The sequence below is a fragment of the Fistularia commersonii genome, chromosome 19 (genome assembly GCF_037954325.1).
Source record: "Fistularia commersonii isolate RoL2024-O1a breed Wild chromosome 19, RoL_Fcom_v1.0, whole genome shotgun sequence".
In the NCBI taxonomy this organism is placed as follows: Eukaryota; Metazoa; Chordata; class Actinopteri; order Syngnathiformes; family Fistulariidae; genus Fistularia; species Fistularia commersonii.
The window spans coordinates 17005302-17028825 of record NC_141302.1 but is presented as its reverse complement, the minus strand read 5'-3'; the positions used below and the strand labels follow the sequence as shown (position 1 = coordinate 17028825).

The 23524-nt window shown below is 40.6% G+C and overlaps 1 protein-coding gene across 3 annotated transcripts in view; it reads left to right on the top strand.

Moving 5' to 3' along the window:
* rtn3 (reticulon 3) overlaps positions 1 to 22975 on the top strand; it is a 33276-nt gene extending 10301 nt beyond the window's left edge. For 2 of the 3 annotated variants that reach the window (XM_086165952.1, XM_086165951.1), the window contains 6 exons: positions 11701 to 11908; positions 12302 to 12440; positions 12875 to 12944; positions 14950 to 14996; positions 18734 to 18792; positions 19553 to 22975. In XM_086165952.1, coding sequence (XP_086022078.1) covers positions 11701 to 11908; positions 12302 to 12440; positions 12875 to 12944; positions 14950 to 14996; positions 18734 to 18792; positions 19553 to 19601 — 572 coding nt within the window. In that variant the 3' untranslated portion in view covers positions 19602 to 22975. Of the gene's footprint in view, positions 1 to 871; positions 4031 to 11700; positions 11909 to 12301; positions 12441 to 12874; positions 12945 to 14949; positions 14997 to 18733; positions 18793 to 19552 lie in introns of those variants that run through there. The other variant, XM_086165950.1, reaches the window with a different exon arrangement.
* The last annotated feature ends 549 nt before the right edge of the window (positions 22976 to 23524 follow it).

The following is a 23524-nucleotide window of genomic DNA, read 5'->3' as shown; positions in this document are numbered from 1 at the left end:
CTCGAACTCTTTGCATTATTTCACCATTTTGGTATCATAACCTTTACTGCAGTTAATAGAAGTCACTTGAATATAGGTCAAAAATAGCAACTATTACTACAGCAGCTAAACCTTGAGATTGTGGACTTTACATAGGGCTGGATATTTTTGAAGAACATTTCCAATTCTGAAAATTTAATTTATCATACCTTGTGGCTTACTTTTAAGTTTGTCGAAATTAGAACCAAATAATTGATTTTCAAGTGTTGGAAAAAGATGTGTGGACTACACACCATAAATCAAAGGTTTCATCTTTATTCACAGTTGAATATATACAACAATTTCCTTCTGATTAAATAAAGTTTTTCTTATTCTTAAACTTTAAACTCTTAAACTTTGCCATGATAGAAACCATAAACATACACACACACACAGAAATATATATATATATATACATATACATATACATATTTACATACATACATACATACACACACACACACATATATATATACATATATATACATATTTAACTATATTATATATAGTTACATATATTTTACTAATATAACAATTTTTGGGGAAAAAAAACTATTGAATCCTGAAAATGGTCCATATATCTGATGTCCAATGCCCAAATAGTGACATGCAAAGAGCATACTGCAACATAAACCCAGATGTTACTTAGATTGATGCCTTGTATTTGTAATTCATTGAGTTCATTATTGATACATATTTACACATATGTGGAATCAGAATGATGCACAACCATTTTCCTCATCTGTTTATAATTTTATATGTGTGGCTATTCCTCTGATTGTTTGATCTGCAGAATTAGTATTTGTGAATGCTGTTTGTTTTGGGTGTATTCATTTCTTGTATGTCGGGTTGGGGGGGAACCGTTCTTCATCGTTTAGGATACAAGATGCTATAATGCCCCAGACCCTTAAATCATTAAATTAAGTAGCCTTTTGGCAGTAAGCCATGTTAGTTTTGCCCCCCTCTTATCATTTCTACTAGTATTTCATCTAATCACTGTGTCTTAAAGAGTTGAGCTATGCAAATGCCCACTTATTACTGATATTATTTCATGAAATCACAGGGACCTACAAGATAGAATAACTAAAAGTTTTGTGTTTGACTATATAGCTGTGCTAAAATGCCAAGGGTTATCAGCAGGGGAAAGGACATCCTGTGTGTGAAAGATTCAGTGAATGAATTTGTGGTATCTGTCGTGAATAATCTCATTTAGGCAGCAAAGCCATCACATGAGCACAATTTCATCGTCCAAAAATTCAAATTTGCAAGTGACACATTTATTCTGCTATTGAAGGGTTTCAGAACTCCTCCCATCAGTGAAATTTTCTTTCTTTTGGCAGTTTCATTAGGTTGTCATGGTATAATTTTTCATACCGGGCGCTGCTTCATTGCATTTTTATTAAGTTTAACTACCCTACTAAATTAAGTGCAAACAAGTAAAGACTCCATCCATCTATATGCCTCACATTCCCATCATGCGATGCATGAATGCTTGGGCTGCAACATAAAGGCCTTGCTTAATAGCAGTAGAAGTGCATGGGAATTGACTGTGTAATTTCAATGTCCTCCCCTCCTCTTTCCTCTCTGCTGTCATTCTCCACTTATGACGATGCAGAGAAAAGGGTGGTGCCGGGCTCCGACAAATCCTGCGAAGGCATAGCAACATCCCTTCGCTTTTCTTCCCAAGCTGCTTCTTTCTCTCCTGACAATTATGGGGGTGATGCAGGGCAGCCCCGTGAACAACCAAATTCACCAATAAAGACATCTCCTGTGTCAGAGCGCATAAAGGCACTGGAGGCTCTTGCTGCAAAAAAGGAGTCCGATTTTAGAAGTGATGGTGGTTTCTTTCAATCTAGAGACCGCTATCATGAGAAATCTTCCACAGAGACCCACAAGCCCTCCACTAAGACTCCAAAACTTCCTGCAGAGAAAAATATTACAGTTGTCCAGACAAAAGGAGACTGTGCTGAGCAAGTGTCACCAGAATCCCCTTTTGAGGTTCTTGGAGATTTCAGACAGGTTAATGAATTTGAAGAAACAGAAGAGTGGATGAAAGCTCATTTGCCTCCAGTGCCCAATTCGGATGCTGTAGATCTAATCAAAAGAACAGTGTCTCCAGAAAATGTTGCATCAACAGAGGAGAAGCAGAATGATATGGCTATACATGATGCTCCTGCTGTCTTTGCTGGTGCCCCTGATATTTTCATGGGTTCAACACCTGTGCCCACAAAACTTGAGGACGACTTAAAAAACGAACCACCGAAGCAATCAAGTGTGGAAGAGTCAGGCTTCGATCTGAACTTTCTCCCAACAGCCTATATGTGGGAACAGCTTGAACAACCAGATGTTCCACATCCATCAGGTCTTGATTCAGAGCTTCCAGATTCCCCTGCTCCTCCTGAAGGCTTTGGTTCACCATCTCCCACAGACAACCTGGCATTTAACACTGACATTAAACAGACTGTTATGGATGACAGAAACAACAAATGGACTGGAGACTTGGAACTCCCAGAGGTCAGTGAAGTAGACAGCTCAGAAGAATCTGATGATACGGTCATTGAAGATGCTATCACTGACTCTATCCCTGATCCAACTCCTGCACCTGATGTTTCAAATGACCCCATAGCTACTGCATCCTCAACCCCCGATCCTCCCTCTGAGACAAAGGTGACCCAGTCAACAAGATCAGAGAGGAAGCTAATGCAGGTTCCAACGATCAATGTTATTGAAACAGATGAGCCAAATTATAGTGATGAGGAGATGGAGCCCGAAGCAGCCGAAGAAAAGGATTATGAAACTGTGAAAGAGGGTTCAGCACTGAAAAAATCTGAATCAGAAAGGCAGAAAACTGATCCACCTAGGATACATTCCTTAGAAAGTGAATTGATTGAGGGCTTTTCTCCTTCATCCTCACCAGTTGATTCTGACAATGAATACTCTCCAAAACACAAGATGCTCGAATCTCAAGATGGAACTGACAGTCAGGAATCTTTGCCAAAACCTGAGGATTCTGTGTCGGATATTATCCAAGTACAATCAGAGGAATTACAGACCACTGCTTCTTGTTTTCCAGACACAGATAAGGAAGATTACTTTCCAGACAATGATGAGTGGTCAGGTGAATCACAGGACATTCTGGAACAACAGAAAACTGATGTTATCACCCAAGTTTCAGGCCATTTTCCATGCAGCACAGAACCTGCCTCCCTCTCTCAAAGCAGGTTCATGTCAGATCATATATATGGCGGGCTATCATTCACTTGTGATTATGATGCTACTCAGAGGGATGATAGAGTGAAAGAGTGCTTGGTTTTTGAGTCTTCTCAAGTCCACGGTGAATCACTCAATGTAAATGTTGCTCCAGATGATAATGACCAGCTGTTAACAGAGTATCCCCCAAATCCATATTCTATTTTGCAAAGTGAAACCATCAGCAGCATCAAGGAGCCAGATCCCTATAGTATTATGGCCACTGACATTGCAGATGATACAGAAAACAGGAACTCACTCTCTCCCCATAAAATCATTTCAAACATAGAGTTGGACTCTCAACCAAGTAACATTGCACCTAACCTTAAAAGAACCTTGGAAGGCATCAACCCTGATAGCCACACGTCTGAGCCTACAGATAGCTTTTTGGACTTCATGAGAGAATGCCTCAAATCAAGAGAGGGTCTAGAGCCCGAAGATGATGATTTTCCTTCAAAGGACTTCGATAAAATCATTCTGAAGTCTTCACAGCCCTCCCCGACCATGGTTATGGATCTTGAGCAAGAACAGCTTACTATTAATGCTCTCAAAGAGCTGGGCAGTAGCCAAGAGCAGGAGATTGAAATGGTGGACAAGGCTGATCAAGATGTTACGGCGGTTACCTGTGTCTCTCGTTTCCCGTATTCCCAAAGCAGACCCGAATCCACATATTCCAAAGAAGTAGAAGCCATTGACATATGGATGGCTGAGGCCTATCATCTTGCTGAGCATGTCTTGACAACAATACTAACCCACTTATCAGGTAACAGATTTTATTTCTGAGCATTTGGCTCGCTAATTTCCTACAGGTACCCCAAACTGGTGATTTTATGTAAAAGTTGTTCCTGTCTGCTCATTTTCAAATTTATTCTTGATAAATAACTGTTGACTTGTAGATCTAGAAAATAATGGATATTAATGTTTTCTACATCTCTTTACTGTAATTTTTTTCAGTTGGTAAAGTAGTTTTCCTGTTTTGTTTTTTTTTTTGTTTTTTTTTTTTGCTAAAGTTTACCATGCTGCATATATTTCATCACTACTGTATGGAATATTTATAATAATATGCGTTCAGCCTTAAATGTCAAAACAAATTGTGTCGTAATATCTGACTTCTTGATGCACCGCGAAGATAATCACCTGAGCAAAAAATAAATGCAAAAATTCATTTATAAAATAGGATCAATGTTTTACTATAACTCCTCATGACATTTGAAGGATTTAGCTGTCCTAACATATAAAACTATTTATTTGTCATTGTTGTAAAGGTTTTGAGACTGGTGATCCCAGATGTCAGTCCTTGTCAAATCTGTCCTTGAGGACGATTCACGTCTTATCATAGAAGTTTCCACAGTTCTTAGAGACAGTGAAGAGTTCAGGTATACAACTGTTGGTCGGGATTTGGCATAATTGTAGTTGTAGCATAATTTGTTGCCCCCCCATCTGGCTCTGTACCAGCCTCAGATTGAGTGTGAGGTTGTCTACAGGGCTGCCTTTTAAGCAAACCTGTTCACTGTGTACCAAGCAATTCACAGATTCACTTGTTTCAGCTGATGTAATGAAGTGTTTTGGGATGTAACTATGTAGAGAAGCTAATGAACCCCTCCCCCCCTCCCCCAGAGACATTTGCTTTGGTTATTTTAGTACTTCTCTGCAGTGGTGCTGTACATCTCCGCAGAGCAGAATCCTGGGTAGACTTGTGCATGCATTTGTCACTGATTCTCCTCACATTTTTATCATGTGTTTCCATTATGGGAACCTCATGGGGTGTGGTCCTGTGGGCTTATCACCTCGTCAACAAATGACCTCCAAACAACTGGAGATGGTTGTAGCTGAGTCAGGAGGTCTTGTTTGAGGCCATTTTCCTGTTCTGGAAGTCAGTGGATAGGCCCATTCAATTGGAAAGGAAATGGTGCCGCAAGTAAAGGAATTCCACGCATCTCAGGGTCTTCCAGAGTGGGAGTGGAATAGAGTGTGATTTGGGCGGGTTGGATCAGTGCGTAATCCATATCAGTGCAGGATGCTGCATTGGTGGGTTTTGGGGGAGGGGCGCTCAGCCAGAAAGCAAAGGTCTCAATTTGCTGGTCCATTTATGTCCCAACTCTGACCTATAGTCGTAACTGAAAGAACAAGATATCTGAAGCAAGTAACTGATATGCGGGGGAAGGGGAGGGTTGTAAGAGAATCGACAGTGTTACTTCATATTGAAAGGAGTAAGTTGAGGTCTTGGGTTCTCTACTCAACTCAACCTGCTTTCCTGGGGTGTCCTGTTCAAGATTTGCAGGTCCACCTGGTAGAGTGCACATAGCTTGCACCCTCTTCTTCTCCTTTCTGCTTTTCCCTTCAGGGGTCGCCACAGTGAATCAACCTTCTCCATCTAACCCTATTCTCTGTATCCTCCTCTCTCATACCAAATACCTTCATATCCTTTCTCATGACGTCTATAAATCGTCTCTTTGGTCTTCTTGCCTGGCAGCTCCAATGTCATCTGCAAACATCATGGTCCATGTAGATTCCTGTCTAAAATCATCTGTAACCCTGTCCATCACCACTGCAAACAAAAAGGGGCTCAGAGCTGATCCCTGATGGAGTCCCACCTCCACCTTGAACCCTGAACATCTAGGTTACCCCAACAGCAGACCGCACCACTGTCTCACAGCTAGCATACATGTCCTGCACCAATCTCTGCCAGTCCAGACTTCCTCATACAATACCAGAGTTCCTCTCTTGGCACCCTGTCATATGCTTTTTCTAGGTCTACAAAAACGCAGTGCAACTCCCTCTGGCCTTCTCTGTACTTCTCTATTAGCATTCTCAGAGCAAATTCTGCATCTATAGTACTCTTTCTAGGTGTAATTTATATAAAGTGTTTAAACAGGAGTTCATGCGCTGGGTGAGAAAGAGTCTTCTTTTCCTTTCAGTTTATCCCTTCAGGGGTAGCCACAGCGAATCAACCTTCTCCATTTAACCCTATTCTCCTCTCTCACACCAACTAACTTCATATCCTCTCTCACTTCGTCCATAAATCTTTTCGTTGGTCTTCCTCTAGACCTTCTGCTTGGCAGCCGCAATTCCAGCATCTGTCTACTATCTGGCTGATAGTCTTCTATCACATAGTACCCCTGACACTTTTCTCCACCCATTCCAACCTGCTTGGATCCATCTCTTCACCTCTTTTCCACACTCTCCGTTGCCCTGGACTGTTGACCCTGAGTACCTGAAATCCTCCAGCTTCTTCATCTCCACTCCATGTAGCCTCACCTTTCCACCTGAGTTCCTCTCATTTACACACACATATTCCGTCTTGCTGCCACTAACTTTCATTCCTTTCCTTTCCAGAGCATACCTCCACCTCTAGATTTTCCTCTACCTATTTTCTGCTCTCACTACAGATCACAATGTCATCTGCAAACATCATGGTCCATGGGGATTCCTGTCTAACCTCATCTGTCAGCCTGTCCATCACCACTGCAAACAAGAAGGGGCTCAGAGCTGATCCCTGATGGAGTCCCACCTTGAACTTATCTGTTACCCCTACAGCACACCGCACCACTGTCTCACAGCTAGCAAACATGTCCTGCATCAGTCTGACATACTTCTCTGCCACTCCAGATTTTCTCATACAATACCAGAGCTCCTCTCTTGGCACCCTGTCATATGCTTTTTCTAGATAAAAAAAACACACAATGCAGCTCCCTCTGGCCTTCTCTGTACTCCTCTATTACTATTCTCAAAGCAAATACTGCATCTGTAGTACTCTCTTTAGCCATGAAGCCATACTGCTGTTCACAAATGGTGACTTCTGCTCTGTGTAGTTTCTACTACTCTTTCCCATAACTTCATTGTATGGTTCATCAACTTTATATCTCTACAGTTGCCGCAATTCTGCACATCCCCCTTATTCTTAAAAAATGGGAACCATCACACTTCATCTCCATTCTTCAGGAATCTTCTCACTCTCTTCTCACTCTCCTGTTGAATAATAGTCAGAAACTCTAGCGCAGCCTCTCCTAGACACTTCCACACTTCACAGGTATATCATCAGGACCAACTGCTTTTCCTCTCTTCATCCTCTTAAATGCTTTCCTCACCTCACTTTTACTAATTTGTGCTTCTTGGTGGTCTACAATAGTCCCCTCTTCTACCCTTGTCTCTCTTTCATTTTCCCCATTCATCAGTTCTTCAAAGTACTCTTTCCATCTTCCCATCACTCTTCTAGCATCTGTCAATACATTTCCCTCTCTGTCCTTAATCACCCGGACCTGTTGTACATCCTTTCCATCATTATCTCTCTGTTATGCCAACCTGTATAGATCATTCTCTCCCTCCTTACAGTGCAACCAAGCATACAAGTCATCGTACGCCCTTTGTTTAGCCTTTGCTACCCCTATCTTTACCTTTCGTTGTATCTCCCTGAACTCCTGTCTGTTCTCTTCAGTCCTTTCTCTGTAAATACTCCTGCACTTCCTCATTCCACCACCAAGCCTCCTTATCTACTTTCCCTCCAGATGACACACCAAGTACTCTCCTATCGGTCTCCCTGATAGCACTAACTGTATTTGTCTAGTCATCTGGAAACTTTACCTGACCACCCAGAGCCTTTCTCAACTCATCCCTGAAAGCTACCGTATTTTCCGCACCATAAGGTGCACCTTCAATGAATGGCCTATTCAACAAAAAAAATTCATATATAAGGTGCACTGCATTATAAGGCGCATAAAATAGAGCTACAGTGGTGGCTGGGGTTGCGTTATGCATCCACCTAAATGGAGCTGCACTGGATGGAATGTCAACTAAACAGTCAGATAAGTCATTCAAACTTTATTAATAGAATACAAACCAACATTTTGACAACTCCGCTCACTCCCAAAACAAGTTAGTACATTCACATTATGGTACCGTATGTACCTGTAGCTCTTTGCTCTGGGAGAAAGTTCGGAATTTGCTCTGCCTTCGTTGAAAACAATGTATTTCCAACTCAATATGTCACAGTTCAAAGCATTTCATAAAACAAAAGCATCAAGAAGGACCGTCTCTAAATTCATGGATGTTTGTGTTGCAAGCTAGCGCTGTTGCCTTCATTCGAATAGTGACTGTAGAGACGATTTTTTGCTTTCTGTTCAACAACCCACTGTTCAAGTTTGTCCTTTAACTTTAGCAATCTCGCTTTGTTTCCTTGGAAAATCTGTTTAGTCTTCTTTACTTGGCGTAGGTCATCTTGTTGCTTCCTCCACTTCCGCACCATTGACTTGTTACTGTTGAATTCTCTCGCTGCTGCTGCTGCTCTATTCCCATGTTCTACTGCGTGACTGATCGCCTTGAGTTTAAACTCTGGGTCGTAAGCATGTCTCTTGAAAGGTGCCATTTTGGGTTTTTTATACACACACAAATGGTGTGGGACTGGAATTCCCCATTACCGTTTTTACCGCTGCTACTTCGGTGATGCGCGCACACAAACACACACAATGGAAATGAAAACGCACGCTTTGCGTAGTCATATATCTCAGAATGCACTGTGCGCTACTTCTTCTACGGGAGAAAATTGAGTCGGTGACTGCTTCCGTAGTTGTGAACCTCTTGCGGATCAATATTGATCCATATATAAGGCGCACCAGATTATGAGGTGCACTGTCTGTTTTTGAGAAGATTAAAGGCTTTTAGGTGCACCTTATAGTGCAGAAAATAAGGTATACAACACTCCTCCCTTTTTAGCTTCCATCACTTTGTTCTCTGCTCTGCGTTTGTCCTCTTGATCTTCCTTGTCACCAGAGTCCTCCTACAAACCGCCATCCCATGCTGTGTGGCCACACTGACCTATAACAGCTTTGCAGTCACTGATCTCTTTCAGGTTACCTCGTCTATACAAGATGTAGTTGTCTTTTCTGGAAAAAAGTGTTCACTATTCTTTTTGCAAAATCTACCATCATCTGTCCCTCTGCATTACTATCCTGTATACCAAATCTGCCCATCACTTATTCATCCCCTCTATTTCCTTCACCAACATGTCCATTGAAGTCTGCACCAATTACCACTCTCTCATTTCTGGGAATATTCTGCATCACTTCATCTAACTCATTCCAGAACTTCTCCTTCTCTTCAAATTCAAATCCCACCTGCGGGGCATAGCCACTAACAACATTGAGCATCACACCTTCAATTTTCAGTTTCAGACTCATAAGTCTATCTGACATTCATTTCACCTCCAGAACATTCCTAACAAACTCTTCCTTCAAGATAACTCCTACTCAATTTCTCTTCTTGTCAGTACCATAATAGTACAACTTAAAGCCTGCTCCTAAGCTTCTAGCCCAGGGGTGGGCAAACTCTTTGGCTTAGGGGCCACTTTGACTTTAAAATTTGACAGACTTGGCCGGGTCAGCACAAGATACAATACATTTACAGATACGCACACACATTTTGGAGTCATGTATTCAGACACTTCAGTTTCTGTGTCATCATATGTAACTGGTAAAAATACACTGTCATAATGTATCTGAGAGTCAACAAAAAATTTCCAGAATGGTAGCTGAAAAATAAAGACAGAAATCGCCTTCCAGATAGTGAGATTACCTCAAATCATCAGCACATTGCCCCCTAAAGTTACCTCAAGGTAAAACTAAAACTCTCTTTATTACCACATATTTGTGGTAAATTGTTTGTCTTACATCAGTAGTTAAGTTTTTGTGGTTGTTAGTTGTAAAAGACATATGAGGCTCATTGAAACATGAGTCGATAGAAGAGGTTGGTGTAGTAATTGCTATCTCTTTGTATATTGTACTGGGGCTCTGAGGCCTACAGGCTCTCAAAGGCAGCAACCCACGTGCTTCTGTCCCACTTAGACAAGGCCTTTTTTTAACAACCCCCTTTTCCCCACGCAGAGGGAGCAGAGCTGACCCACACCATTACATAACCGCCTTTATAGAGGCCATTGCTTCTGCATGCTCAACTTCTCACAGGATGTGAACAAAAACATTACACCATCTCTGCTGAACAAACCATGGGAGATTTTTGTTGAATACCCTCTCATCTGCAGAACATCTCAGTCATCCAGATAATGATCAATTCTTGTCAAAATTTTATCGTAACAGCTTGATTTGAACTGCAGAAGATTTATTGGTGATCCTCGGAGGTACTCCGTCATTCGGGTCATGATCAATTCTTGTCAAAATCTAATAACAACTGGACTTGATTTGAACTGAAGAAGCTTCTCGGATGAGAGGTGAAACCCCTTCAGGGAAGAAAATTAAGTCCAGTTGCTAAAAGATTTTAACGAGAATTTATTGGTAACCACATTATTTAATGAATCAGACTGAAAAAGAGGTGATAATGAAAAGAAATGCTATTAAATTATTTCAAAAACCTTTATTTTTGGACTGTATTGTAATCCTACTGAGAGGAAACTATGTTTCAAGTTTCTTGAAAGCATCTAACTGTACCCATATTGGATGTCAAAGATTTCACCTCTTTAATAGAATTTTAATTTTTTAATGTTCCCGCTGGCCTCCAATTTTCTCACATCGCCTGTCACTTCTGTAAAAACTGGTGCTACTTAAGTTTTTATTTGATTTATATAAGATTATAAGATTTTATCATAGATTATATAACTTATTCAGTATTTATAGGTTATAATATATAGGTATAATATTGTAACTAGTAATTTTCCATGTAATTTCATCTTCATTTTTAGTTAATTAGTTTTATGTTAAAAGCCCAATAAAAAGCAGTTATTTCAGCCTGTAATGTCATAGTGTATCTCTAAAAAGTTCATTTGCCTTTTATTTTCTTAGTATTTCATTCAACGTTTCTGACTATTTCTCTTACCTCCCGAGTGCTTTCTTGCTCATTTTGAGGTCATGTTTGGCGGATGGATTTCATAGCTGACTACAGTACATTAACATTCAGGTTAGAAGATAATTGAACTAAATTACAGCTCCCCTCCCCCCTCCAAATCTAATATTAGCAACTTCTCTCTGGCTAATTTTGACGGTATTGTGCAAATCTAGTTGAACTCTTCCAACTGGTTGTTTCTCACCCTTTATTAAATAAAACACGGTCCCTAACCCTGATCCATTCATTGTTTGACATTGAGGACCATGACAAGAATTTATATTCAGTTTTGAATTTATTGTTGCCTGTTGTGTAGCAGCCAACCCTAGTTTGAGGTTCTGAGGTGACCGAAAACATTATTCTGAAGGTTTTGTTTTCAGAATTAAAACCATCTCACGCTCACCTGTCTGGCCTGTGCTCCCCCTTTATTTCAGGGAAATTTACGATACCAATTGGACTGGAGGATTTTAACAGTAATGATGGGATTTTTTTAATATACATCGAGATACATTTCATCAGTTTTTAGGTGGTAGCAAAGTTAGTGAGCACTTGTCATGGTGAAAAATTATGAAACAATCCATCGTTTTAATACATTTTGTCTGTCTGCAGTTAAGGATCTTATCCACTGGAGGGACCCCAAGAAATCAGGCCTGGTGTTCGGAGTGTCAATGTTGTTGCTGCTGTCGCTGGCAGCCTTCAGTGTCATTAGTGTGGCCTCATACCTGCTGCTGGCTCTGCTCTGCGTCACAATCTCATTCCGCATCTACAAGTCCGTGGTCCAAGCAGTGCAAAAGTCCAGTGATGGACATCCCTTCAAGTAAGACCAAATGACGGTCATATCAGTATTTTGTCAAGGTAAAAGTACAGAGGTCACACCTATTATCTGTGTGTGCGTGCGTGCGTGCGTGCGTGTGTGTGTGCGCGCGTGCGCACGTTTGTCAGACGGCTTCTGAATGCAACAGCAGCATTAGAAGCATTTTAATAAAAGTTAAATTTTATCCGTGACCATATATCATAGACACAAAATTTTAATGTTTCAGTGTAATCCATCAAGATTGAGCTTGTTGTGGTGATCTTCTGTTTCTGTAGCTCCATTTTTTTATCCATCCCAAACTTAATCCTTTTTTATTTTCTTCAGACTATTGAAGAGAATTGTCCTCTGTTCTTTTGTTTCTGAACTCATTCTATGCCCCCATGCTGCCACCACCAGAGCGCTGATAGATAAAGATGTCAGCATCCCCCCTGAGACCTTCCGCAAGCACGTGGATGCCAGTCTGACCTACATCAACCAAGGCCTGAAGCAGATAAGCCGCCTCTTCCTTGTTGAGGATCTGGTTGACTCCCTCAAGGTGAGCTACTTCAGCCTGCGCCCTTTGGCCCTCAGGTAGTTCACATTGGACATAGGTCTAAATGTTGCACAAAACCTCATGCATTCAGGCCACCTGCTTCCAGTGATAAATGTTAATTTACAACCATTAAAAATCCTACTGAAGTATCAAATTCTCCTGACAATAGTTACGTCACTTAATCTTAAAAAAGCATTCGAATGAGGCCACCACAGTGATATTGAGAGGTTTCAAATAAAGGGGTCAAAATGTCAATAAATCTGTCCAACTTAAGTCCTGGGTTATTGATTAAGTATGTATATCCAAATGTTCGCACTTTATCAATGCCTGCCAACCTGTATCAGAAGTTACGACAGCACAGACAGCATTTTATGGTGACTGTTCAGTACTTTGTAATTTATATGCTTTAAAGTGAGTTTTGTTTGCTTCCTCCTCAGCTGGCTGTGGCCATGTGGCTACTGACCTATGTTGGAGCTGTCTTCAATGGCATCACCATCCTAATCCTGGGTAAATTCTTTATTTAATCTCTAATAACCTTGATTTTGGTCTAAGATTGTTTATTGTACTGTATTTTTCGGTCTATAAGTTGCAGTTTTTTTCATAGTTCGGCCGGGGGTGTGACTTATACTCTGGAGCGACTTATGTGTGAAATTATTGAGCTCTCTTGCTCTGATGTGTGTCTGCGTGTGTTTCTTTAATATATCAGCGATCGTCACACACACAACGCCAACCAATCAAAATTCAGCGGGGCGGGTCATGGCAGAAGTGCGTAGTGAAAAAAGATGCTACCAGCGACTTCTGTACCTATGAAAATTCATAATTTCAACATTCGCGGTAACTTACAAGAACAACTGAGAAGGGCTGAACAAAAATGGCACTGAAAAGAAAACATATTCGGCAGGTAACAAGCAGGGAGTAGTGAAATATGCAGCTGAAAATGGCAATCGAGCAGCAGAAAGAAAGTTTGAAGTTAGTGAGAAACTTGTAAGGGACTAGCGAAAAGCAGAGGTTACTCTTACTGAAATGAAGAAAACTAAAAAAGCTAATCGCGGGCAAAAAGCTAGCTGGCCACGGCTAGAGGAAAGAGTTCACACATGGGTGCTTGAACAATGGGCTGCCGGGTGAGGCTTGTCAACAGTGCAGTTGGGTCTTCACACCCAGGTAGTTGCCAAGCGGATGAATATAAATGACTTTGTGGGAGGACCTTCCCAGTGTTACCGCTTCATGCAACGCAATCGCCTCTATCGGGGCAAGGACACCATCCTGTCGGGATTCAGAAAGGCTGGAATAATTGGAACTGCAAGTGACGATTACTCTGACGTAAGCGACGTACCGGTAGAAGAGGAAGCGGCACATTGTCTACCTTTAGAGTTGGCGGAGTTGTTCAGAAGTGAAACCGAAGAAGATTTCGTTGGATTTAGTGATTAAGAGTGACACTGATCGTTTGGTTGTAGCATGTGCTATATGCTATAGTTATTTGAATGGCTCTTACTGTAATATGATTGTTAATATAGCCTACCAGGCACGTTCCCAGTTTGTTTTTTATGCCTCATATAGGCTATACTAGGTTATACTTATTCAGCCTGTTGTTCTCTATTCTATTTTTATTTTAAATTGCCTTTCAAGATGAAATGGCCAGTCTTGGTGTTGGATTTTATCAAATAAATTTCCCCCAAAAAATGCGACTTATACTCCAGTGCGACTTATATATGTTTTTTTCATTCTTTATTATGCATTTTTGGCTGGTGCGATTTATAATCCAGAGCGACGTATAGTCCGAAAAATACGGTATTTTCCCAATTGCCTATTCCCTAATACTACGTTGCTACATGTTGAAAACAGAGCAGGAAGGAGAAGTATCTGCGGATTATTCCCAGCCCATGTTTTTTCAAGCATAAACTGTATCCTAATGTATTACATGGATGACAGAATAATACAACTCACCTGTTCATGGTGATATGAAGTAATGCTTTAATTTAATAAACAGCTCGAACATCCTGTTAAGATGATTTTACCACAACCTATCCTCAGTCATTTACAGATGGTTTGTTTATACATCTTTTTTTTAAGCTTGGCTATGTGTCTATTCTTTCTGTACGCTCCAGACAATCCACAAGTTTACCTAACCAAGATAAACCTAATTTTTTTTAACACAAAAGATGTCCATAAAAAAATTAAAAGCAGGTTATGTGGAAAAGATTTAATTAATCAGGTTTGTAGAAGAAAATACCATTCCACTCACTCATTTAGGGTCTATGAAATCTGTCAAAATTTGGAAAATTCTTCAGATGTGAGAATGAGAGTGAATGGTTGGCTATTTGGTCGTCAGTCCATTGTAGGCCCACATATACAGTCTGGGGTGAACCCACCTCTCAGCTAGTGGCAGCTGGAATAGACTCCAGCATCCCCAACACTGAATAGGAGAAGTGGAAGACAATTGAGGGATGGATGAAAGCTCTCAAACTGAGCCCCAAACTAATTTTCACCCATTCTTCCCCTTTGTTCTTTGCAGCTGACATTCTTCTCTTTGCTATACCTCCAATCTATGAAAAGAACAAGGTAAGTCAGGCCAAATGCACGACACCCCACTTGATGGCCATTGCCATCAGTTGAGTTAAAATACATGAAGTATTGTGGCAAACTATAGTGTAGTAAATCAGGCAGACAGCTGAGAGACAGCTTGGATTTTGTACATTTATGCTTTGACTGAAAAGCAAATACTCCATTAAACAGGAACATAAAATGTATGTCAATAAGTTGTCTGTCAGTCTGTTAAACAGGATTGTCCCATATTTCACTAAACTGCTTTACCACCCCCAAATCATGGAAATAACATAAATAGAACCTGAATATTTGTAGCTAACACATCATCCCCTGACTCTTTGCAGTAGTTTCAACAATCAATGGAACAACCCTGCTGGTATCAGCAACAGTTTGTATACATACTACTTCTTCTTATTTTGGCTTTTCCCTTCAGGGGTCGCCACAGCGAATCAACTCTCTCCATCCAACCCTATTCTCTGCATCCTCCTCTCTCACACCAACTACCTTCATATCCTCTCTCACTACGTCCATAAATCTTCTCTTTGGTCTTCCTCGAGACCGCTTGCCTGGCAGCTCCAATTCCAGCATCTGTCTACCAATATATTCTCTATCCCTCCTTTGTACATGAACGAACTATCTAAGTCTGGCTTCTCTTGACCTTCTCACCAAAACGTCTAACGTGTGCTGTTCCTCTGATAGACTCATTCCTGATCCTATCCATCCTGGTCACTCCCAAAGAGAATCGCAACATCTTCGTCTCTGCAACCTCTAGTTCTGCCTGCTGTCTTTTGGTCATTGTAACAGTTTCGAGGCCATACAGCATCACTGGTCTCACCACTGTCTTGTACACCTATCTTTTCAATCTGGCTGATAGTCTTCTATCACATAGTACCCCTGACACTTTTCTCCACCCATTCCAACCTGCTTGGATCCATCTCTTCACCTCTTTTCCACACTCTCCGTTGCCCTGGACTGTTGACCCCGAGTACCTGAAATCCTCCAGCTTCTTTATCTCGACTTCGTGTAGCTTCACCGTTCCACCCGAGTTCCTTTCATTCACACACACATGTATTCTGTCTTGCTGCAACTAACTTTCATTCCTCTCCTTTCCAGAGCATACCTCCACCTCTAGATTTTCCTCTACCTATTTTCTGCTCTCACCACAGATCACAATGTAATTTGCAAACATCATGGTCCATGGAGATTCCTGTCTAACCTCATAGGTCAGCCTGTCCATCACCACTGCTAACCAGAAGGGGCTCAGAGCTGATCCCTGATGGAGTCCCACCTCCATCTTGAGCTTCTCTGTCACCCCTAAAACACACAGCACCACTGTCTCACAGCTAGCATACATGTCCTGCACCAGTTTAACGTACTTCTCTGCCAGTCCAGACTTCCTCATACAATACCAGAGCTCCTCTCTTGGCACCCTGTCATATTCTTTTCTAAGTCCCTGTTGATCTTAGAGATCTTAGAGGTTGATCCTGTTATCAGGGAGACAGGTAGGAGGGTACTTGGTACTTGTCATTTGGAAGGAGCGTAGATAAGGAGACTTGGTGGTGGAAAAAGGAAGTGCGGGAGTATATACAGAGAAAGCGGTTAGCAAAGAAGAAGTGGAACACTGAGAGGACTGAAGGAACAGATAGGAGTAGAGGGAGATTCTACGTAAGATGGTAGCAAAGGCTAAACAAAGGGCATACGATGACTTGTGTGCTCGGTTGCACTGTAAGGAGGGAGAGAATGATCTATACAGGTTGGCGAAACAGAGAAAAAAAGATGGAAAGGATGTACAACAGGTCTGGGTAATTAAGGATAGAGAGGGAAATCAACTCCTCCCTGAAAACCATACACCACTCTTCCCTTTTCAGCTTCCACCACTTTGTCCTCTGCTCTGTCTTTGCCCTCTTGATCTTACTTGTCACCAGAGTCATCCTACAAATCACCACCCCATGCTGTCTGGCTACACTCTCACCTACAACTACTTTGCAGTCACTGATCTCTTTTAGGTTACTTTGTCTATACAAGTCTCTTGTCTTTTCTGGAAAAAAGTGTTCACTATCCTTTTTGCAAAATCTATCACCATCTGTCCCTCTGCATTCCTATCCTGGATACCAAATCTGCCCATCACTTATTCATCCCCTCTCTTGCCTTCACCAACATGTCCTTTGAAGTCTGCACCAATTACCACTTTCTCATTTCTGGGAATATTCTGCATCACTTCATCTAACTCATTCCAGAACTTATCCTTCTCTTCAAATTCAAATCCCACCTGCGGGGCATAGCCACTAATAACATGGAGCATCACACCTTCAATTTCCAGTTTCGGACTCATAAGTCTATCTGACATTCTTTTCACCTCCAGAATGTTCCTAACAAACTCGTCCTTCAAGATAACTCCTACTCCATTTTTCTTGACAGTACCATAATAGTACAACTTAAAGCCTGCTCCTAAGCTTCAAGCCCTACTACCTTTCCACGTGGTCTCCTGGACACACAGTATATCCACCTTCCTTCTCTGCATCGTGTCAACCAACTCTCTACCTTTTCCCGTCATAGTCCCGATATTCAAAGTCCCTACTCTCAGTCCCAGACTCTTGCCTTTCCTCATCTCTCTCTGATTCCAAACACGCCCTCCCCTCTTCTTGTTCTTGTTCTTCGACCCACAGTAGCCCAATTTCCAATGGTACCCTGTAGGTCATCATTACCAGTGGCGGTCGTTGTTAACCTGGTCCTCGACCGATCCGGTATGATGTGGTTACGGTTGACTCGCATGTTTGGTTTTGGCAAAAGTTTTACACTGGATGCCCTTCCTGACGCAACCCTCTGCATTTCCGGGCTTGGGACAGGCTCAGGGACACACTGCTCCGTGCCACCCCAAGGCAGGCTTGGGGAGACAAAGGCCAGTGCCGCCTGAGGCTGCATTAGTTTGTATACATACTCATGCGCGTTTTTACAGAAATCACTTCATCCTATTTTTTTGTTTTTTTTTGTTTGTTTATTTTTTGTTTTTAAATGGTATTAGCTAAATACCTGGAATCTCTGTAATGTTTAAGCATATTGCAGTTCAGAAATATTCATAATGCCATGCGATTGCTTTAAAAGATTACGTTTAAGGGAGCAAAACTCTTATTGGAATCACCTAAGAATTAGACAGAAATGACCCTGAATGTATATCTGAAAGTTATTTTACAAAACTACCTTGAAATTAGCAGCCTGAGCCACAGCTCTCCTCTGTCCTATTTTGTGATACCTGACTGGTCTTTGTTGTTGTTATATTGTGGCTATTTTACTCTATCTATTTTGCTGTGTTCCCCAAAGCCCGAATTTCTAATTTTGTTCTCCCATGCATCATGCATTGGAATGACAATAAAAAGCACCTTTGACCCAAATTTGGTATATATCCGTAAACTGACTTTTAAGGTGAACTGATGTATATTAAAAAGGTAAAACTCAAACATGTTGTTTACTCTGGAATGTAGTAACAGAATGATGAAGAAGACACACGAATACCATTATGGTTTCCAATATGTTACTATGTGGAATAATACGATATAAAATATATGCTGATTTTTCTTGACAGTTTCTTTGTTGAATATAGACTTTAAGAATTAGAACTTTTTTAAACTTAGGTTCAATCAACTGTCAAATCTCAAGTAGGACCTTTGGTTTTCAAGAGATGCATTCTGTTTTTTGTGTTGTTGTTGCTCACCTGTTTTTGTTTTTTGTTTTTTATTTATTTAACCTGAATCTAGACCCAGATTGACCAGTACATCAACCTAGCCCGCACTCAGATCAACACCACAATTACAAAGTAAGTAGCACTCCTTGCAACTGATCCACCTTGGTGTTTGGAAACCTCTGGAGGCGATGATATTTGACATTTGCTTTTAATCAGACCGGTTTTGTTTGAGTTTTCTGGAAAATAATAAGAATAGACAGATACTACTTGCTCATACTGTACCTATATCCTGAACATCTTCATGAGATGGTGCACCACTGCAAACATTAAATTCAAATTAACCTTCTTTGTTAAAACACAGGAGAGACGATTATATGGCCTAACACAAAGGACCAGTCCATTATACAGAAAAGAGAACACCTCGTAAAACCCTCATATTTTGCTGTTAGTCACCCAAACGAAATGTTTGAGTGGATAAAACTGTCCTGTAGTTTGACAGGAAAGTAACATTGAAGCGTGATCCCAGGTGCCTGCTGGGAAAAAGATGAGTTCCCAAACACCTTGAAAAAAACTTAAAGTTCTTTCTTGTTGCATGGTTTATTTCAGGTGTCCAAAAGTCCTTGTGTATAAGACTTGAAAAAGGCTTCCTTTACACTGTGTTTGAAGCAGAAATTTTAATTTTGAATGAACCGTCCCTAAATAAGTGCTCTTTAATGTATTCTCTATCTTGGGATTTATCCTAGTTTGTACATTTTGTTTTGGGACTGGATTGTATTGTATAGAATTTTATTGTATAAATAACTTTGTGTTGTATTTTGTTTGCATGAATATCCAGGAAACTTTGTAACAGGTCTCTTTGTTATTCAGAGGCTGTGTGTTCTTTTTTTTACAGGTTGCAAGAGAAACTACCCGGAGCCATGAAACGCACCAAAACCGAATGATCCAATCCTAATTTATAACCATCATCGCAATTTTCACCACCTCACCTGTGCCCCCTTATCACCCATGCATCTCCTTCTACACTGACCCCAGCTAGGTAGAAAATCCCCAAGCTACTCGATATTCAATTTAATAGTATCCGCAGTTTAACTTGTAAGCATTAGAACAGAGTTGCGCCTGCAGACAGGGAGCCCCTTGCTGGGCGGCGGTGTGGCATTCAGAGGGAGGGGCAGGGTCAGTGAACTAGACTGAATCTATGACCTGGTATTTCTGGAGCTTTGTGTCACTAAATAGCAAATGTCTGTACTATGGCTATTCTTTCCTGAAGCTAACTCATCAGTGATATATTTTTTTTCTTTTGTAAGTAAGCAGTACTGTGGTTGTTGCTGTCTCCTGCTCCATTTGATTGTTTGTTGTTGAACTTTCAGGCATTTATTGACTACATCCAAGTTTGTACGAAGCCCTGATTTTTATTTTTTTCCCTCCAACCTTGTCATAGGTTGGAGGAAAAAAAGGTTTTAAGGTTTGAAACTCTGAGCCAGCATAGATGGATTAGTCTAGTTCACTGTCTTTAATTTGTTTTCTGTATCAACACAACAGGCACTGCTGTAAGAACCTCAAACGCCTTGCTTTTTATATCCAACATGGACAGAAGTCCTGACCCTCACATTCACCTGTAAATGTAAATTCTTCTAACCGCTTGTTACTGTTCAAATTTAATTATAGGGTGACTGCTATGACTCTGTTCGCTTGACAAAAGCATTGTAAGACTTCTGTAATGTGTCTTCATTATATTAATCCTTAGCCACCAGAGGAATCACTTCCTGATTGTATGTATGGAAGTAAGGAAATCTCCCCCCAATCTGTTTATAGCCCCCCCAGATGACAACCTCCTCACTGTGGGTGTTGCCATTATCAGAGGAGCTCAAATTACTGGCAGTCCAGAGTGTGCCATTTGTATATTCTGTTTTTGAAGGTTAGTAAGTTGAAAAGGTCTTAGGATTCTATCAGTCCCCTGCGATTGTGATAATACATTAAAAATAAAGTAAAAACTAGCGTTCATGTTCTCACTGGATGCGTTGACGAATTTTGAGAGTCAAAGCATGACAGTGTTGTCTATTAAAGCTGTAAAATATAGTTCAGCTATACGAAGTGTTCACAGGCCTGTAGCAAAACGAAAGAGTTCCAGATTTAACCTCAACTAAATTGGCTGAAAATGACCTGAAAATTTGATTCAAAAGTCTCAGAGAATGACTCAAAAGCCAACAAGAAATTGTCTGGCATTTGGTTAATAGACTGAAAGCTAATATTGGGGTGACCTATGGTTGCAGGGAAAATTCAAATTGAAAAACATCTTATTATAAATTATTTGCATGTTATTTATTTCAATATGGTTCAACAAATTGGGCATGAAAAGGCATTTTATTAGTTTTGTTGAGCTGGAGACTTCCAAGTGGGCTGAGTGTGCAGTTGGGGCAAGGGAGGTAGGAGTATGTGAATAAAGTGTGTATTTTGGGGTTTGGGGCATCCGTTTGTCACTCTTGCCTGTAGCCTTTAGGATGTACAATTTTCTTGATCCTTACCATGTCCTTGGATATTTACTTGTGAGTGTTTGGTCATTTCTTAGTCACATTATTGTAGCACTAAAGCCTCCATGTTGATTTAAGGGATGAATCTGGGTATTAAACCAGATGTTAGCTATGCTCATTTCATTTCATGACCTGGAGTGAGTTTACAGAGTTACTGTGTCGTGGCGCCTGGCAGGCCGCTAAAGGTAAAGGATCATTGATGCCGCCTGGATGTCTTTGATAAAATATGCAGTGTATCAGTTGGAGTTGTTTACACCTCATTTCAGTGCATTTTAGTCAACAGGAAGTCCAATCATTCCTGTAGCAACCTTTAAGCTCATCTGCTTTTTTACTGCATCATTTAGTCTATTGTTTGCCTCAGCCTATCTGCTTTTTTTGTCTTGAGTTTTCTTCACCTGATAAGCCTATAGTGTCACTTCAAATATATCCCAGATGTTATCGATTGCAAAATAACATCAGTAATATCGATTTGAAATGAGGACTCAATGCAGTGGCTTGACCTGAAATATCTTTTGTCCTTCCTCATCCATTTTTCTAACCAAAGGTGCTCATACACTGCAAAAGTAATGAAATAAGATAAAATTACTTAATGTTAAAGAGACTCCTGCAGCCACCCAGTATAAGTGCAGTAAGCCTGGGATATTGGATGGTTTTTAAGGTGACAGTGAAATCATGGTGTCAGCTGTATGATGATGAGAGCTTTCTTCTGTTCTCCTAGATGGGCTTGAAGGATGAGCTGTAAACAACAAATCAGTCAAAAGGCTTCAGTTCATGTGTTGATATTCATTGCAAAGTTGTGTAACTCCCTATTGTCACCATGCACGTACTTTTCTTGATGATGCAAAATACGCATATGCATTCTTTATATGCTTTTCATTGAACTTAGGTGTATATAACTTGAATCTTCATCAGACACATCCTGAAGCTATTTTGCCTTCAGAATTCTAGTGTGAAGAACTTTCTTCTGTTAGCTAGAGTGAGTCTGTCTTCATCCAGACACTTTCAAGACTTCCAATGTGCTTCAGTGAGTTAATTTACAATATTTATGCAGATGTTTAAAGTTTCATTTTAGATTTGCGCCTCCATCCTAAACAGATTTTTTTTTTTTTTTTTTAAAGCGTAATTTGTTTTTCTCATTGCAGTTAAGAGACAAAACAAACAGCCACTACACTTGAGTTCAGGGCAAAATGCATGATGTCTGCTTCATTCATACAGAGAGTGTAAGTCTCTGATGGAAACTACTGACAAAAACCTGAAATGTCTGCATCTTATGACTTGCAAACATGGCAAAAGCTGCAAAAGGAACACTTGCTGTATAAAGACCAGGTCCCCAACACTCCTTGCCGAGTCACGGCCCTTCAGCATGCCTCACACCTTAATGTCAGAAGTAATGTCGCTTGTATGCATGAAGCTCCCCATCACATTCTTAAGGGAAATTTAGATGGAACATAACTTCAATGGAGGTGTGCCAATTGATTAGTTGATTAGATCACAACTAGCTAAATCCTAGTTTTAAAATATGAGTAACACCCCCATTTTTCCCTGACAGCATGTTGCTTCTGTCCCTGTTTCTTCAGGATTTCACAACTGTGGGAGTGTGACTGGGGTCTGGGGTTTGGGTTTTTTTTTGTTTGTTTTTTTGTCCTGGTCGTGTACGTGTTATTTTCAGCTGTTTTGTAGAAGCTATGGATTTCATTTTATTTTTTTGAAGCTTTGAAAAAGATGTTCTGTGGTTTCTGTACTTATGTCCAAGTGAAATTAATAAAAGCAAGTCAAAGGACAACAAATTATTTGGTTGCTTTTGTCGGGTGAAATGGATCCTGATAAGCCAGGGGTCGGGAACCTTTTTGACTGAGAGACAAAAAACCCACATATTTTAAAATCTGATCCTAAGAGAGCCATATGTATATTTTAATACCAAAAACAACTAAATGGAAGAGACAGACCAACAATTTTAGAGTACAATAAGACTGAATTTATTTTGAACAACATACTTTGAAAAATACTTCGCTGCATTTATGTCATTCACCTGTTGTTTCTCCACTTGATTTGACATCATAATGGTACGATCATGTACAGTTCTTGCTGAGAAAGGCATATCTTTTATCCGTTTGATTATCTTGTCTTTAACCTTAAAGTCGTCAAAAAGCTCGTTGGCCACATCAAGCATGAATGATTTGGCGTATTCGCCATCTGTAAACGGCTTCCCGCTTCTCACAATTGTTAAAGAACCAGCAAAGCTAGCCCAATTGTAATCACCTTGTTTGGCCCAGACACGGAGCTGCTGACTAGCCTGCACTCTGGACACTAGTTCTTGACAGGCCTTCTTTCTGTCA